Here is a 17,438-nt window from a genome sequence, read left to right as displayed (position 1 = left end):
CTCCCTTCCACAGTGGCTCTTGCAAATCCTCATCCCTCCAGAAACCCACCATAACTCCCTCTGCCCACCCTTATCAGCTCAGAACCTTGCCTCATATTTTACAGAACATATTTAGGCCGTAAGCTCCCTCTTCTCCCCTCTTTCTCATCTTCTATCATTCAGGTATGCTTTGTCACTATCTTTTCCTTCCCTCTCCCTTATCTCATAGGATGAGGTGGTCTTACTTCTCACTAAGGTTATCACTTACACTTGTTCAAGTGATCCATTCCACCTCATTTCCTCCAACACACTGCCCCCACTGCCATTTCTATTCTTCCCCTTATTTTTAACTTCTCCCTCTCCACTCACTCCTTCCCTACATGCCCATGTCTCCTCTATCCTGAGAAGACCCTCACTTGATCCTTCCATCCCTGATAACTATTGCCCTATACCTCTTCTGCCTCTTGTGGCTAAATTCATTGAAAAGGACATCTACAAACAGGTGCCTCCACTTTCCCTCCTCTCACTCTCTTCTTAATGACTCACAATCTGGCTTCTGACTTTATCATTCCACCAAAACAGCAGAATCTCGGAAACACTAAGATAATAACATTAGTGACAATAATCAACTTTTCCTTCTTGAATTTGAGGCTTCTCTATGGCTTGGCCCCCATCTCTTGATCCTCATCCTCATGACTACACAAACTAATTCAGCAAATTGTCAAATGTGACTAATTGCAGAAATCCTAATACGAGACAGAAAATGGCAAGGAAATTACAAGTGTCCCCCAGTAGAAGACAGCTACAGTCCTCACCTGGATTTCATCCACATCTGCAATCCATGCTCGGGCCTTGGCAAGAGCATCTTTGAGTGCCAGGATATTGGGAAGGTGGACAGGAATATTCTCTGCTTCATGAATGATGGCTTCCAACATGGCAGGAGGATGTTTTTGTCTGGGTAGTAAATAAGAGCAATTACTAATATAAAATATTAAAAATGAATAACTAAAACAACAAGATTAAAAGCTCATTTAGATAAATTTTTAAATCAAGATAATTTAGTTAAGTAATTATATCAAATCCAGGTTTTATTTACTAATATTTAATAAATATCAAAGGGTTTATGTTAAAGTCCCCAGAGGTCACATAGCCAAGGTCCCATAGCTGGAGGGAAGGGAAAAGTCAGGCAGAAGAAGATAGCTTCATTCTTGGTCTAAGATGCTGTCTTTTACACTGCCAAACCCCCTTTAGGAAATTCCTCCTCATGGCCACCACTCAGATCTCAGGAATAACATACATACGTAGAAGCAGTGGTACAAGGAAAAAGAATAAGTTTAGACAGAAACAACACAGGTAGAATGTAAGTGAGGATGAAGTGTGGGATCTAAGGTGAACACAGAGAAACTGAAGAAGGAAAAAAAAACTTCAGCATAAGGATAGAGCACATATACATAAAGGCCGGACAGACAAGACTTAAAAATAGAGGCATCTGGTTCAGAGAATGCAAGATGTTGGCAGGGGACAAGATGACTGTGTGGGAAGCCTAAAGTATAAGAGTATCAGTTAATAGCAGAACGTAGGCATGAGAGAGAAACATGAGAAAGGGGTGGAGGCAAGTTATACCTGGCTTCCAAACAGAGATGGGCCTTTTCCTCCCAGCGTTCAGCAATGTTGAGTAGCTCCTGAAGCTCAGTCCGAGCCTTATCTACAGCAGGGCTGGGTGCTACATTGGCACCCAAAGCCAGAAGTCTCCTCATAACTGCTAGGGTGCCCCGCTGAGCAGGGGGAACTAGAGTTCGTCTCACCTCATCCAGCCAGTAGCACTGCTGCATTTGTCGCCTCAGCTGTTTGGCCTCAGGCACCTCAATCCCCAGCTGCTGTGCCCTTTCCAGTAGGCCTGGAAGGAGGGGCAAGCTGGCAGGTAATTCGGCCAGAGCTTTCTGTGCCTCTACCCGGAAGGCCTCTGCTCGTTCTAAGACACTCTATGTGAGGATAAGGTAAGACAGGTAGGTGTTACCTTTGATCAAGGAAACAACCCAACCAACTACCCACAAAAGTCCTATTAGTCCTTCAAAACATAACTCTTCACACGCCTTACTTTGACATCCCCAATCTGATGCATGGCACAGGGAAGGCTGCTCATCTGTTCAATGAAGGCCTGAAGCTCTTCTAGGGTCAGCCGAGGAAGGTCTACCCTATATGAATATGGTGAAAGAATGATCACCAAGTATTCAGTCTGCATCACTGTAGGAAGTATTTAAACCAGGAGCTCCTTTGCATCTTGCATCAGCTCAAGTGGCCTGGCTTGCACCTCAGGTAGACCCCTGATTATCCATTTCTCTACTTTGCTACTCTCTGTCTCTAACTCTCAAGTCACAAAATTCTGTCCATAAACTCATCTACTTCTTCCTTGATAATCTTGGGTTCCATCTTTACCTGCCTAGATCATAATTTTACTATCTTTTCTTTGGTCTCCTTATAGTCTTCTACTCACAGAACTACAAAATCATCTTCTCATCTTGTTATACATACCTTTGTTCCTGAATGCTGACCAACCCCAAGGCTTGGGAAATGCATTTCTCAGCTTCACTCAGACAATTCTTCAGCTGCTGCAGAAGTTCACTGTGAGGAAAATGACGCTCCCGAGCCTCTGACTCCAACGCTCTTAGCTCTTCCAGACCTGAAAAAGGGGAGATACTAGGTGTTTGTTTGAACTTCAATTCAACCCTATCTCCTTGAAATTTCATTCATTTTCTGGGGAGTTAGTATGGTGTAGTGGTGGGTGAAGTGGGGCCATTATGGCCCAACTGACACTCACTGCGCTTTCGTCCATCCTCCAGCTCTAAGGCCACTCGAACCTTGCCAGCCCAAGTATCAAAAGACTCAGCCCGAATTTTCAACTTGTGTAACATGGCAGGAAGTTCATCCAGTGTATATCGGTATCTGGGTGGAAAGAACAGAGCAAAAAGTTACTCACACTATCCTAGCATGATTACTATTACTGCCCTAGAGACTTAAATCAACCTTACCGTAAATACTGTTTGCTTCGGGGGCACTTGCAGAGGTCATCAATATGTGACAGGCAGACAAGCCCATCAGGACAGTCATAACAAGCCAATGCTGAGAGAAAACATGTTGTTTTACATTTGGCACATTGGCGCTCATCATCTGGGAGTAGTTCAAAGGCTTCACGCTCTGCCTCTGTGATGCCCTGGGTTATATAAATGATCACAGATTATTCAAGCCTCAGAAACTATAAAATACCTTCACATAAATAACTATATATAACAAAAGAGAACATACTAAACAGTTTTAAACATAGTAAATGCTTAATGAATACTTTTGTCTTTCTTTTATTCACTCATTCATCAATTCATTCATCTCAGTGCTAAAGAGAACACAGAGACCCATGATGTGGAAGGAGAGTTCAAATAGGCTTTTTTGGAAGAAATACTTTGTCACTCATACCAAGTGATTAGTTTACTGAAGGAAAAAACACATTAGCTAGAACATCTTCATTTCTATAAAATGTGAAATTTTCCTGCTCCTTCAGAAAACATTTACCTTCTCAAGGAGGGCTTTCCGTAGTCGCCGTTCTTCTTGCACCATAATAAACATCTCCTTATGTACTGCTGCTGCCAAATTCAAGTCCAGTTTCTCAGGGGAAGCAGCCATCTTGCAAATGAGCTCCTCATGGGAGAAGACACAGTAACGCCGAAGTCGTCTGTAGTGTTCAATACACTGACGTCCAGCAGGCAACTGGCAACAGAGAAACACCAAGTAGTAAGCTAAGCCATAGTATTGCAGAGATCTTTTGTTTACCTGTTAGAGACCCAAACTCAATATGCCCCAAACTGAAGTCTAATTCCATGCTCACCCAATCAGCAGTGCAAAAATTCACAGCTTCTGCAAAGTTGTAACCCTGGTTGAAGCCACTGTGATAAGCACGGGGAAAGGTAATGACAAATTCTCCTGCACACTGGTTTGTTCGGACAACCTAAGGAGAAAATAGACAAAAAATATCACACATACATATATCTCCTTGTGTACATATACATATACACTTGTTTATATCTGTATATACATAAATACATTTATGTACACATGTATATACATGTGTACAAATATGTAAATAAAATGAAAGCTTGGAAGTTGAGCTTCTATATAAGGAATTAGGCTAAAATGGAGATATGATGAAACAGCATTGTTCCTACTATCAGGAACTTCTCAATTTGATAAGGACAGATATACCACAGATCTTCTTGTTAAGGTACATCTTCTTAACCAATTTTCAATTTGTGCTGTCTTCCATATCACCTAAATCAATGTGAAGAACTTTTACCTCTTTAGACAGGAAGATCACCAGAACATGGAAACTACAGAAATCCGTGTATTTGATTTTTTTGTGCCTATCTTCATTCAAATCTAAATACATATACTGATGTAAACATGTACAAACTCAGAATGTATAGTCCTGGGAGATAGGCCTAGGAAAGGCAAAAACTAGGTATGCACCAATGCTCAGAAGCAAGGCAAAGGGCTGACAGCATTTACCCCAAGATATGTACAGCATGGAAATACAGAGGTGTAGATCTAATCAAGAAAATAAAATATAGACTAGCCACTTAAATATACAGAGCCTTTGTTAGAGGATGGAGCATCTCCAAGGCAAAAGTGAGAACACAGAAAAGTGAGATGGTTAGCTGGACTGTCAGTGAAGTCGGGGCTAAAGTCAGTGGCATTAAAACTTACACCTTAATGAAAAGAAAATCTTCCTTTTCCAGGGATCAGATAAAGAGCTGTGAAAACAAGTACTATTCAGCATTAAAAGCACGGATAAAGGATGAGTCCCTACTCCATATATTGTCCATATTCTTTTTCTTTAGAGAATATTTTATATACTTTGTACCTACATTGTGCTTATTTACCTGTTATCTTTACTTGTATTTCAAAAGGCCCCCAGATTCTCAAAGAAAGGTACTGAGACGATACAAATCTTTGTTTTATTCCCCGGTGACTAGCCATAAATCTTGCATGTGGTAAGCACTTAATAATGTTAATTGAATTGAACTGAAAAGGAAATAGGAAGTAGTAGTTGCACATTTTGTACATTTAAACCTGCCATTCAATATCTGTCAGTACCAGGTTCTCTGAAATCCCTCATACTGCAAATGAATAAGTGACTCAAGAATTCTTACTACTCTACTTTTTTATCTTCCCAAGCAGTAGACTGGGCACCTCCTGATGACCACACTGTGGGAAAAGTAGAAAAGAGAAGGAAATGGAAAAGGTCAGATAAGAAAAGATGATGGGGTGGAGAGGGAAGCAAGAAAGGTGCAATACTGACCGGAACTCCATGTGACATTAGGGTATTGGGATTCATAAGTGTGACCAACTGATGAAGGAGATCAGGCTGGCTGTCAAACAACTCAGGCGTCAACTTCTTCATCACCTCCTCCAGGTGTTCAGCTGCAAATGAGGGTACTCCATACCACGTCTTTGGTTCACCCCTGACATTAATTGTATAAAAAAAGGTCACACTGCAGCAGGCCCTACTTAAACCTTTACTTTCCTACCTACCCCCAACTCAAAGAGCTTGCTCACCAGTGAAGATAATTAATGGAGTAGCTCCAGTGGTCCTCAATGTGCCAGCAAAAAGCAGAAAAAACCATGCCCACATATAGCCAAGGAACTTTCATGCCTGAAATGTCAGCATTGATATGGCATAGGACTGACTGTTCCAGAACAGGCATAACATTCAGGTTCCAGCCACTGGCTGCATACTCCTAGAGAAAGGAGAGAAATGGACACAAATCTTGGAGAATAAAATGAGACTCACTGGATGATTGTAAGGAATGTATGTTGTCAAATTCCAAATACTAGTGAAACTAAGTTATTACGTTATAGCTTTCCTACATTAATAGACAAACAGGTTGACATGCTTATAGGCAGAAACAGTATCTAATTCAAGATTTAAATGCTTTTCTCCATATTCAGCAGTATTTCCACTAGTCTCCATTGCCTCCTCCTTTCCACTTCCTGTGACATAATATGAAACTAAACATAATTGTTGACTGAGTTGCAAAAGTACTTTATTGTCTTGGTTTATTCCAACTCTTACATATAACCTAGAATTTCTCCCTCCCACATACAGAATTTCACAACTAAGTATTGTACCTCTTCCTCATGAGACAAATGCTTCTTGCTATCATTAATGGGAAAACCACTACCAAACTCCTTGGAATGGATATCAGCTCCATATTCCACAGTCACATCCTCTTCAATGCTGTTCACAAGCCGCCAGAACTCCCTCTCTACTAACTCTGTGGGTACCATCTGGGGAATAAGAACAGAGTGTGTATGTGTATGTATTTTGTGTGTTTCTGTATGCAAAGAGGTGTGGTGAAAGTAAATGGGAGGAGTGGAAATAGGACGAGAATATACAGCTACAGACCCCTCTCCAATCCTTGGGTTTCAGGGTCACAATGTGGAAAAGAAATTGGGATTCAGTTCCCCTACCCCACCTCTCCTTTTACCCCCTGAAAATTATCTGGCCTCTACCACCTACATGTACAGGCATATTGAAGTAATCAGACTTGAATGTGTCAGCCATTTCCCCAAAACTTTGAAGTGTATATTCCCTTGTGGCCTGTTCAAAGCCAAATGCTTCTGGGGGTCGTTTACACTCCTGAAACAAGGGGGGAAAATCATAAAACAAATTATGTAGAAATGAGAACCTCTTCCAACCCCCACCAAACAATATTTTAAATAATATCTTCAGTTTAGCTACTGAGACATTACCTATCCTACACCTCCAAACCCTCATTCCAGTAAGACTGGGCTCAACTATCTCCCCAAAAAGTCAGACTGTATTTTTTCACGAATTTTTCCTTTCAAAATGAATGCCTTCTTCCAATCTGCTTGATTCTCAAAACCTAGCTCCCCCTCACCTACAATGTCTTCCTCAATCTTTCCTTCCATTTTGTCCTCTTTGGTGACAGTATTCTGAATTGCCTCACTCTGAAACAATGAGAATGGCAACTTGCATGACAATTAAAGACACAAGAATTCTCAAGAAATCACTGCTTGGTAACTTAAACACGATAGTCAGAGGCACTAGCGATTCTCCATTGGACCCCCCAAAAGAAGAAGGTACCATACCGCCATGACACACTTTGGACAACGCCAGACACCTTTGGGGATCTCAGGCAGAGGTGGTAGCAAGCAGAAAATGTGATAATTGTCATCACAGCCATCACACAGCAGGAGTTTATCATCTTCATCTCCCCGAGCACATAGTCGGCACGCATATGAGTCAATCTGAGAAGACAGAAACCAGAAAGGAAAAACCCCTACCAGCCATGCACTATCTAGTCATCAGTCATCAAAAATTTCTAGAAGGCCATCCTTATCCATACCTACTTTAACTATCAAGCCATGCCGTTCTGTAACTCATAGTTCAAAAATGAAAGGGACTCCTATCACATGCAAGGAACTCTACTACAGTCTTTATGATAGATGATAATATAGCCTAAAGAAACTTTTCCCACATAAGACAAGCGAATGTATGTGTATTATCACTGGTATCAACAATTCCTGGGGAAGGATCCTCACTCTACCAAAGCAAGTTGCCATCTTTTCTACAATATATCTCAGTGAACTGCCTAAATCATTGAGATCTGTAAGTTGTTCAGTCAAAGTACTACTACATGCCAATGATGGAACTTGAACCCTAACCCTAACCCTCACCCTCACTCACCACCTCACTGATTTTATGTTTTGCCCTCTAGAACCAAGTAGAACAAGTCAATCCTTTTTCCACATAACAAATTTTCAAGTAAGATAACTGCTCCTACCCTTAAACCTTTTTGTCATGCTATAAATATCTCCAATAACTTGCATCATATAACAGGGAGAGAACGAGTTTTCACATATTTAATCTTTTTATTTCATGGCAGTTAGGGAGCATGATAGTGCATACCCAGTCTCAGACACTTACTAGCTATATCCTCTGGACAAGTCCTTAACCCTGTTTGCCTCAGTTTCCTCGTTTGTAAAATGAGCTGGGGAAAGAAACAGCATACCATTGCAGTATCTTTGCCAAGAAAATTCCCAATGGAGTCATAAAGAGTCAGACTGGACATTAACAACTCAACAACAAAATCTTTTGACTTCATGTGTTGTTTCTAAAGAATATTAATCAAATCTTAAAACTCTTCATACACTAACTTGTGCTTTGCTAAACAGGGGCTCCTCAAATGTCTACTACTCTTATGAGTTCTTGGCACTGTCAAAAGTCAATATTTCAAAATCTGATTTTAGAAATCAAAACTAAGGAAAATGAGATTTATCTGACTGGTGGCTGAAACCTTCCATGTGTTATTTTCCCCACTGAAATAAGAGCTCCTTAAGAGGTACTGTATGACTTTTCTATTTTCCACACATAATGCAATGCTAGCCACAAAGTAAGTTTTTAATAAATATCAATTGAGGGTTACCTAGTTGGCACAATAGATAGAACTCCAGCCTTGGAGTCAGGAGGACTCGCCTTTAAAACCAGCCTCAGACATGTGACAATTACTAGTTGTGTGACCCTGGGCAAGTCACTTAACCCCAACTGCCTCACCAAAAAGCTAAAAAAGAAAACAGCAATAATAACAATAAATGTTCATTTATCCATTCATTGCTGTGGTGGTGTAAAAGTTCTAGATTCGAACATTAACTTTATTATAACTGGCTTGTGTTAGGCAATCTCCTGTCCCTTTAAAGACTTTGGGTATTTAGCAAGTGTGAAGAAGTCTCCTTTTATTAATAATTGTTATCTGTGTAATATGCTAATATTTTCAAAAATGTTTCTCTTGTGACAGAGCTCTCCTGTCACAGAACTCTGGTCCTTGTGACCCACCAGGTAACAACCCCCAAGGACTCGAGCTCTCACAGGACTCCAGAACTGTATCATCTTCCACTTGTGGGCTTGTCTTGGGAAACCACTCTGGGCCTGGGAGTGATGTAATCCACTTTCCCCCCTCCATTCCCCCTTGTGATTTTTAAGTGATCAGGAGAATTCTTGATTTGCAAATCTCTTCCTCATAATGAAACTAATTAATTAAAGGGCTACCTGATTTACTGGCACTTTGTCTCTGGCCTGCTGTTTTGTCATTATCGTCACTATAGTCATTATCGGGTTAGAGACCGGCTCAGTAAAATCCTGTTTGCTATCAGAAGTTTTTAAGAGTGTACAGAGGCTGAAGCCTTTGAGCTCTCAGTATGAGGGAGAAGTGTCTGGTACCACTGGACCTTTTTTCCAGAGTCCCAACTCACACCTGGCCTAGCAGGTTTGAAGCTCCTATTCTCTCTCCACTGTGGGCTCAGCCTTTTGATCCATTTTCCATTTTGAGGAAACATAATGAAATGGTTTTGCCATTTCTTTCTCCACTGCATTTTACAAATGAAAAAATTGAGGCAAAAAAAGATTAAGTCACTTGCCCAAAGTCACTCAAGGAACCTTCTTCCACAGCAGTCCTCACAGCAAGGCTCCAAGCCATGGAGGTCCACACAAATAAACAACAAAGCCACACCCTAGCAACTCAACCCCAACCCCCACCCAGTCACCACCCAGACCTTGACCCCATTGGTAAACAGTAGTAAATCCCAGATTTGGATTTTCTGGCCCAGATTACTCCCTAAGGCCTGTTGCACACAGATTTGGTTTGCTTCCATCTTTTCTCTTACAACGTAGGCATGGCTATGGCCTGAGGTTTTTCTCTTCTCTCTTTTATTAATGCATGTCTAAGCTACAGACTGCAGGCTTTTATTTCTTCACAAGGTAAAATTTTTTGCACTGAGTTACTTGTGCAATTGATTTTGTGGACAGTTAAACCGGCTGAAGTTAACATCTGTGAGAGTCAGGTAAAGGTTATATTTCCACAGAGAAAGAGAATAATTCAGAGATTTAAAGAACAATTCCAGGAAGTAGTACACCATGGGTGGGGGAGGGCTTAACAGATAAGAAGTAAGTTGATGGCTCTGAAAACACTCCAAATTCAAGATAAGGGTCGAGCCGGCTCAGACCAGTTAGGGTCAACCTGAGGACACCTAAAAAAAGGTTAGTGTTCCCGCTTAATGAACTTCATTACTATTATCTGACACACCCCAAATAAAATTAGAGCCTCATTAACGAGTCACGGGATGCATGACCAAGGGAGGGGGAACATACTTGAGCATATCAAGGGGAAACATGTAAGGTGGGGTGTAATCCGGGAAGGGATGGACCAATCTGGGCCTGGGAGATTTTGCACTGAATTTGAATGCATAAAAGCACACTTGCCCTTGAACTTGGGGCCCATCCCTCCTAAAGAGGGGTGGAGCCTGCTTCTGGCCAGAAATGTCTAATCCTCTGGACTTTCTCTGTAATAAACTTTCTTGATACTAAATTTTAGATGTCAAGCGTATTTCTAACACAGCTTAATTGTGCATTTGGTTAGAATTCTGTAATGTTCACTTCTGTAATTCAAATGAATTGCTAGCGCAGTGTAGATTACTCGCATTTACGTACTTGTATTTCATGCATTTGTGTTCTTATACCCAGACAGGGTATTTATATACTGTGTGTACTAGTTAAGTGGTGTTATTCTCTTTGAGTGCACACCTTTAAAATGGGACAGATGTGTGATAAAGGCATGAGGGAAGTTAACAGCAGTTCCTATTAACAACCCCCTGGGAAATACAAGAAACACGGCCAAAAAAAATTAAAAAAAAAATATGACCTTGACTGTCCCCCATATTGCCCAGATTGGGTTGATTTAACTAGTGATGACCCTCAACTTTGCTGGCCCGGTTGGGGCAGCTTTGATAAGACCAGATTAGAGTATTTAAGGCAGAAACTGATGAAGAAACTCAGCCTCTTGAGTGTGATAGCTATGATAAATGGTACTCCGAGGCAAAAGAAAGAGAGCAAAGTACATGTCACATCAACGAAAGAAATGATTAAATCATTTGAAAACATTGTTCTTAACAACCCCCAAACTACTCAACTACCTAAAATATACCCACCTTTACCAAAAGACTCACCAGCTCCCAGTTTCTCTGAGGGGAATGGCTTGTTTCAAGCCCTGGAAGCACATGGAGAACTCCAGGCTGTTGCCACGGAGCATCCCAGCCCCAGGGGGGAACCCATAGGCTTTGCTGAGCAGTTCCGACTCACCCTGTGTTCATACAGACCTGGGTAGCTATCTGGATCTGTATCAACTCATGACTGTCGGGAAAGGGAGAGCTGGTGCCTGAAAGCACTCCAGAAAGCACTGAGAGACCCTCCCTATACTCCCAACCACCAAGCATGACTAAGGCTCTGGGGAGGGGTGGGAAAAGGAGGGGGATGGTACAGGTGATGCCTGTTATGCCCATGACTCCTGCTGCAGATGCCTCCTTGCTCACACAGGGGCAACAAATGTCAGCTCTCATTGACACTGGTGCCACAGTCTCAGTTTTAAACCCCTATGACTTCCCCACTACCCTCCCCCAGAATCAAGTGTGTATCTCAGTTGCGAGAATTGCCACTCTCCCTTCTTACTGGAGGGACCAGTGCTTTTCATCCTTTTGTCCTGGTCCCTGAGGTCCCCGAGGTCCCCAACCACTTTACTAGGATAGGCCACTACTTCATTTGACCCAGGAGGGACCACTTCCTTGTGTCTTTTATGCCCGACACCCTCCTTAACCTTTTCTGACCGTTCAACTCTTAACCCAGTTCCCTCCAGCTTGTGGCCTTCAGATGTTACTGATATTGAGTTAGCTAACAGCACCCCACCCACTGCGCAGTTAGCTCTCCTATTCAATTTATTCACCTCTGAGAAAGGACAGATGTAGTTGGTATAAGCAGCACATTTTATCTAGCTGTAAATATCTACTAGTAAAATGGTGTTAGTACATGCATAATAAGAATATTTTAGATCTACGTCCTATTACTTTAAATATTTTAAGTTCCACTATCTGCAGCTTACATTTGATTTAATTTCTGACCCCACTTACCCCTAAGAAAAAGAGAGGATGTAATTACTTACAAACTGGGCATTACTATGGTTCCTCCGAAGGCGCATTGTCATTTTGGTACATGGCTCCATGCTGTGAAAGAGTTCCTCCTTTCCATCCATAAAGGTTTTGGGGAAAGATGTCTCTAGTTTCAGATCTATACCCATTTCCTCTTTCACCACCGCTGTGGGAGGACATTCAGGTCCACCTTTATCCTGAGAAGCTGAGACTAAAACAAATGAGGAAAGTTCCTGTTACAGACCTGGGCCTAGCCCCTAAAGACCAAGGCAAAGTGTCTCACTGTTTCTCATACCACTAAGACTCACCCTTTTTTCTAAGACATTTTTCTTTGGCCATAAGCCCAAGGCCCATCATCTTGGGGCCGGCTCCATAAATCTGCAATTTCTTCAGTTCTGGGTTTTTCTCAATATCTTCTTCAGTTGGTTCTGGCTGCAGGAGACAGAGCTATCTAAGTAACACTGTTTACCCTCACCCCACAAAACAATTTTGTGAAGTAGATAAGGTAGAAAATGGAAAGCACTACATTATGTAGACCTGGGTCCATTATCTGAGAGTAACTGGGATCTTTTGAATCAATAGCTAGGTAAAAAGTATATGAAGTTTCAAGTCTCTTCTTTGGAGGAGTGTGCTCTGATCCTTACTACTCAAAATGAATGCAAAGTAGAACCATGACTCATCCCTCCCAACTAAAGTGTTCACAACATAAAGTTCATGATCAGATTTGACTAGCCATTTATACAATATGAATTCATAGACAGTTGCTAGGTTTAAAGAACTCTGAGGAATATTCCTAATTTGGTGACAATGAGCCTGGAAGATGAGGTTCAGGACCCACAAAGAAAAAGAGGCACAAAGACAGAAAACTCATTTGAAGTTCAGTTAAGATTATAGGGGAAAGGGATGAAGAATCAGTGAAACACTCACATCAGGGTGCAACCTTTTAGCACGTCGACCATAACTGTTGAATTTAGAGGGCTGCACAGACTGACGCAGAGGGATGCTATGGGGTTTGTACTCCTTATCCTTTTCACTGTCAAATGGACGGGTATTACACTGCTAGAGAACACACAGGGAAAAAGCAGATGGGGCCATGTCCCTAACAAAATTAAGTTCATGCATCCAATCAATTACTGACTGACTAGGTTTTGGCTGTGGGAACTGCCTTGATACTAAGTGAAAGAAGCTATTCAATAGTATTATTCATTATATTAAAATTTTTATTGAGCTCTCTCATCACAACCATCACTCATTTTAGACAGACTCTCTGCTCTACTGAGTTATTCTTCTTACTGATCAACGCCATCTCTACTATACAATGGCATGAGAAAAGATAGAGTAGGTAAAGTTGGGGAGTGGGGTGTAAGGGATTACTTTATGGAGGAGTAAAATGCAAAATCTATTATGACAAATGTCATTCTCTCACCTGCTGGGAATGAACCTAGTTTGTACCAGCAGGAAGGGAAAAGAGAGTTAGGAGCTGCACAAAAAGGTAGGTCTCACAGCCTGGATCCCCATGTGATAGTGATAGCAATTCTTTCCCTGCCCCTTTTCTTTACCACCAAGTTGGCTCCAGACTGGTACATCTCATAAGGGTAGATGATTCGCTCATAATGACAGCGTAACAGGGAACCAATGTTTTTGCCAGCTGGGTAGTTAAGGCGTTGAGCCACACGAGCCCAACGACGATCTTTGCTGATGGCCTCATAGCCTCCCTCTTCCACTACAATCTGGAAAGACAGAAACCACATGGGATTACTTGCACTCCAAATCAAACTCAAGTTGTCTAACAATCTCAACAGCCCAAATCCTTGGCTGAGGTCACCAGAAAATGTCATTTCTTCATTGACTACCTCTCTCTCCCCACCCCTCTACACTCCCGTGCTACAACAGAAGAGTGCCTTAAGAAACTGTGGGATGGCCTAGTGATAACCAAGTTGTATTTATTTAACTCTCTGAGCTTATGTTGTCAAAGAGAGATTAACACTCAGAGGGTGGGCTAAATGGAAGGACAAGATGACACATATACTTTGCTGAGGCTGTGAAGATCCAGGATTCGCCGCTCCACATTTGGGATTTTCAAGGAAGAACCCTGTATCTCCCAAAACTTGGCAATCTGATCCAAGTAGTTGAGCTTCACTCTGGTTTGGGCCTGAGAAAAGAAGTTTAAGTTTGAGTAAAGTTTCACCACACCCTTCACTCTCCCTGTATCTGGAGGAGATCTGTATCGGCAAGATATCAAGAACTTGAGACAGCCAGTCCTTCACATAATTTAGGGTACCTTATCACGAAAAAGGTATGACTGATGGTCCAGGAAAAAGTTATATTTCATACAAAGAAATCCATCTCCTCTCTCCATGCCTTTGTCATTAATGCCTAATTAAGCAAAAGTCCATGCTTTCAAGGGACATAGATTTTAAAGGGGAGGCGGAATACCATGTAATAAGATATAAACAAAGTAACTAGCAAGAAAAGTAGAAGGAAGCTTAGACAGCTAGCGCAAGAGATGAGAAGGCAAATAACATGATTGAACCTAGTTTTTAGGCTATGATGCCTAAGTAGCATTAAAACAGTAAATGAGGTAAGCGAAACAGACAATTTAAGCATGTTAGAAATGATGAAAATGGATGTGCCTTAAAGTACAGTGAAGCCCTCAACAGTATCAGGGAAATTTCAGAATTCACTTATTTGGGGGAAATAATCAGCTCCCAAGTGCTAGATAAAAGTTGACAGTATTAATAAATTAGGCTCTTCTTTTAGTTAAATTCTGGCACTGTTTGACAAGTTTTGACAATATCATGGACAGTATAAGATTATGTTGTTTTGTCGATTTATCCTAAGCTCAGTCTCTGGAGTGTCACAGTGGACCTGGATAATCTAGATCCGGGGAGTCTGTATCAGTAAACTGCAAAAGGTTATAGATTAAAAAGATATTATTAGGAAGTATTTTTGCAAGGGTACTCTAAATTGGGTAATAATATAAGAAATGGAAGTTTACAATTTAAAAGAAATATTTAAATTTTGGCAACCAATGGGTCTAGAAATTTTGGAAGCTTGTTTTTGGTTCTGCAGAGCAGGACAAAATAAAAACAGGTTTACCTGGAGTTAGATGATATTAGTATAGCTTTGTTTCAATGTTGATAATTTTTCAATTTTCTTAATCTGTCTTACCTCTAATTCATTCAGTCTTTGGATTCTTGGAGTGAATCTGAAATTGTCTACTTCCACAGCAAAGGGTGGTTGCCAGTCCTTGGACATTATGGATGAGAAGGAAAAAATAAAATGGTTAATAAATGCAGTTGTTGGGGCAGTTAGGTGGCACAGTGGCTAGAGCTCTGCCCTTGGAGTCAGGAGAACCTGAGTTCCAATGGGACCTCAGACGCTTTACACTTACTAGCTTTGTGACACTGCGCAAATCATTTAACCCTGAATGCCTCACCAACTAAATAAATAAATAATATGTAGTTGCTTCAGAGAACTTGTAACTTGTTTGGGGGCTTTTGGTTATAGATGAAAAATCTTACCAGGCATTTGTAAGATGGTGTAGAAGACCCATGAAGTCTGTTATAGTTGTCTTGGTACAGTGTTTGAGTTTTCACAGGGAGAAATTTGTTTTAATTTTAATTTTGTGTAATAGCATAAAGTTTTTAAGATTTTCCTTAGTTATAATGTCATTGGTTGAAAATAATGCTTAACTTGGCCTTGTTATAAAATGATTTATAGATATTGTGGGAAACATTTGTAAGGCACTGTAATTTATTATGTTTTGTATGTATGTTCTATCAATATATATACACTGATATTTTAAAAAGAAAAACAGTTACCTTATGTCAAACAGGTTGGCCATATGGTACTTCGGCAGAGTTATATATAGTTCCTAATGTCAAGTGTTGAGATTCATAAGACAAGAAATTTATATATTTATGTATTTAAAAGGAATATTAAGGTGTATAGATTTTAAGTTTCATTTGTAGTTATATTTTTACTGTATGATATTACTAGAAAGCTTGTTTTATTCCATAAATTAAAAATAAATTTAATTTTTAAAAAAGTAAATAGGATTAACAAAAAAAAATTATACAGGATCAATTAATCAACCATTTGAGGTAGTTTGCTATCAATTTTTAAAGCAAAAGTGGAGTAGACTAATAGAAAACATTTATTTTTGTGGAGTCACTTAAAGTTTACAGTTTTACAAAAAAAGTGAGTAATGGGAACATAGGTCTCGTAGTTTTTTTGTTTACGTGGAGAATTCTGGTTGAAAACTGAGTTTTTTTGTTGTTGTTTTACGTTATATTTCAGTAAGTTTTTTTAGCTTAAAAAAGTTTTTGCTATCTTTTTTATTTTACATAATCATCTTGAGCAGATTTCAGGTGTTAACTCAGGTGTTTTTTTTTTTTTGCATATGTTGGAATCCTTTCAGTGTTAAATTTGTAGGTTTTTAATGGTAAGCTGGGATTTGGTTGTGTTGCTTGGGTGGAGATAGTAGTAGTTTTTAATGTCAAATTTATAAAAAGGTTTTTTGTGTAATTTCCGGGTTGCTTTTAGCTTTTAGTGTTTTTTATGTCTTTTGGCATTTTTTTTTCTCTGCGGCACTGACGGTTCCTTTTACATTTGTGGTCATTTTTTAGAGTTGTTTTTAGTTTTTTAAAATATGGTGATTTTTCCCCCCTCTTGTTTCATTTCACTTTCCCTCCCTTTTTTGGTCAAAAACAAAACCTTTATGCAGCTATTCTGGAGGTGGGGGGGGTGCATTTTTTTTTCCAGAAATATGTGGAAGGCCTCTGAAATGCCTAGTTTAAAGATGTTCTAACCCTTGCTTAGAAACGAGGTGTTTTTAGCCCTTTTCTACACATTAATTTCTCCAATTTATGTAAAAATCTTACCGCTGGCGGCCGGATCTTGCAGATACCCGACTTTTCGGCGATGGGCCGGATCTTGGCGATGTATCCCAGAGGGTCCTGGAACTCGGCCCAGGTCGGTTCAAAAACGGGGCACTCCGGTGGGGGAACGAAGTCCTCGGGCCCAGCCTCCATCGTGGCTTCAAACACAACTTGTGTGATTCGTTCAGGTTCTGTTTAAATTTTTTGAAAAATTGTTGATACTCTCTAACGACGTTGCCTAAAATTTTCTAACGCCGCCATTTTGACTGTGCCGCAACCTCGTCACACTCTTAAAAATTCCTCCGCCTACTTCTCGCGTTTCTTCACGAAAAAGATCTTGAATGCAAAAATAGCCCTTCCAGATATTTAAAGTAAATTGTTGAGCTTCTTGATGGAAATAAAACAAACCAGTCCAAGTTAAAAAAAAAAAAAATTTGCTTTTTTTTTTTTTTACCAGTGCGCAAGGAGACTACTGACGTAAAAGCATCCGGAAACACATAGAACAAAAACAGAAGCTCTTTCACCTAAAATAAT

The 17,438-nt window shown here is 40.4% G+C and overlaps 1 protein-coding gene across 1 annotated transcript; it reads right to left on the bottom strand.

Moving 5' to 3' along the window:
• Window positions 1-794: 794 nt before the first annotated feature.
• On the bottom strand, window positions 795-17,201 carry LOC114049235 (lysine-specific demethylase 5C; the record flags this gene model as incomplete). The annotated part of the gene is made up of 20 exons (XM_027870467.1): window positions 16,908-17,201; window positions 15,193-15,270; window positions 14,051-14,173; window positions 13,581-13,751; window positions 12,949-13,080; window positions 12,330-12,453; window positions 12,036-12,232; window positions 7,141-7,299; window positions 6,548-6,667; window positions 6,157-6,315; window positions 5,584-5,765; window positions 5,327-5,489; window positions 3,857-3,976; window positions 3,544-3,738; window positions 3,009-3,190; window positions 2,798-2,922; window positions 2,512-2,659; window positions 2,078-2,174; window positions 1,603-1,961; window positions 795-933 (listed from the first exon to the last, which is right to left on the bottom strand). Coding segments are annotated over exons 1-20 (3,123 nt in total), but the record flags the coding sequence as incomplete, so codon positions are not given.
• Window positions 17,202-17,438: the final 237 nt, after the last annotated feature.

Source organism: Vombatus ursinus, unplaced genomic scaffold, assembly GCF_900497805.2.
Source record: "Vombatus ursinus unplaced genomic scaffold, bare-nosed wombat genome assembly UNPS02003047.1, whole genome shotgun sequence".
NCBI lineage: Eukaryota > Metazoa > Chordata > Mammalia > Diprotodontia > Vombatidae > Vombatus > Vombatus ursinus.
The sequence above is the reverse complement of the archived record's forward strand: the minus strand, read 5'-3'. Positions and strand labels throughout refer to the sequence as shown.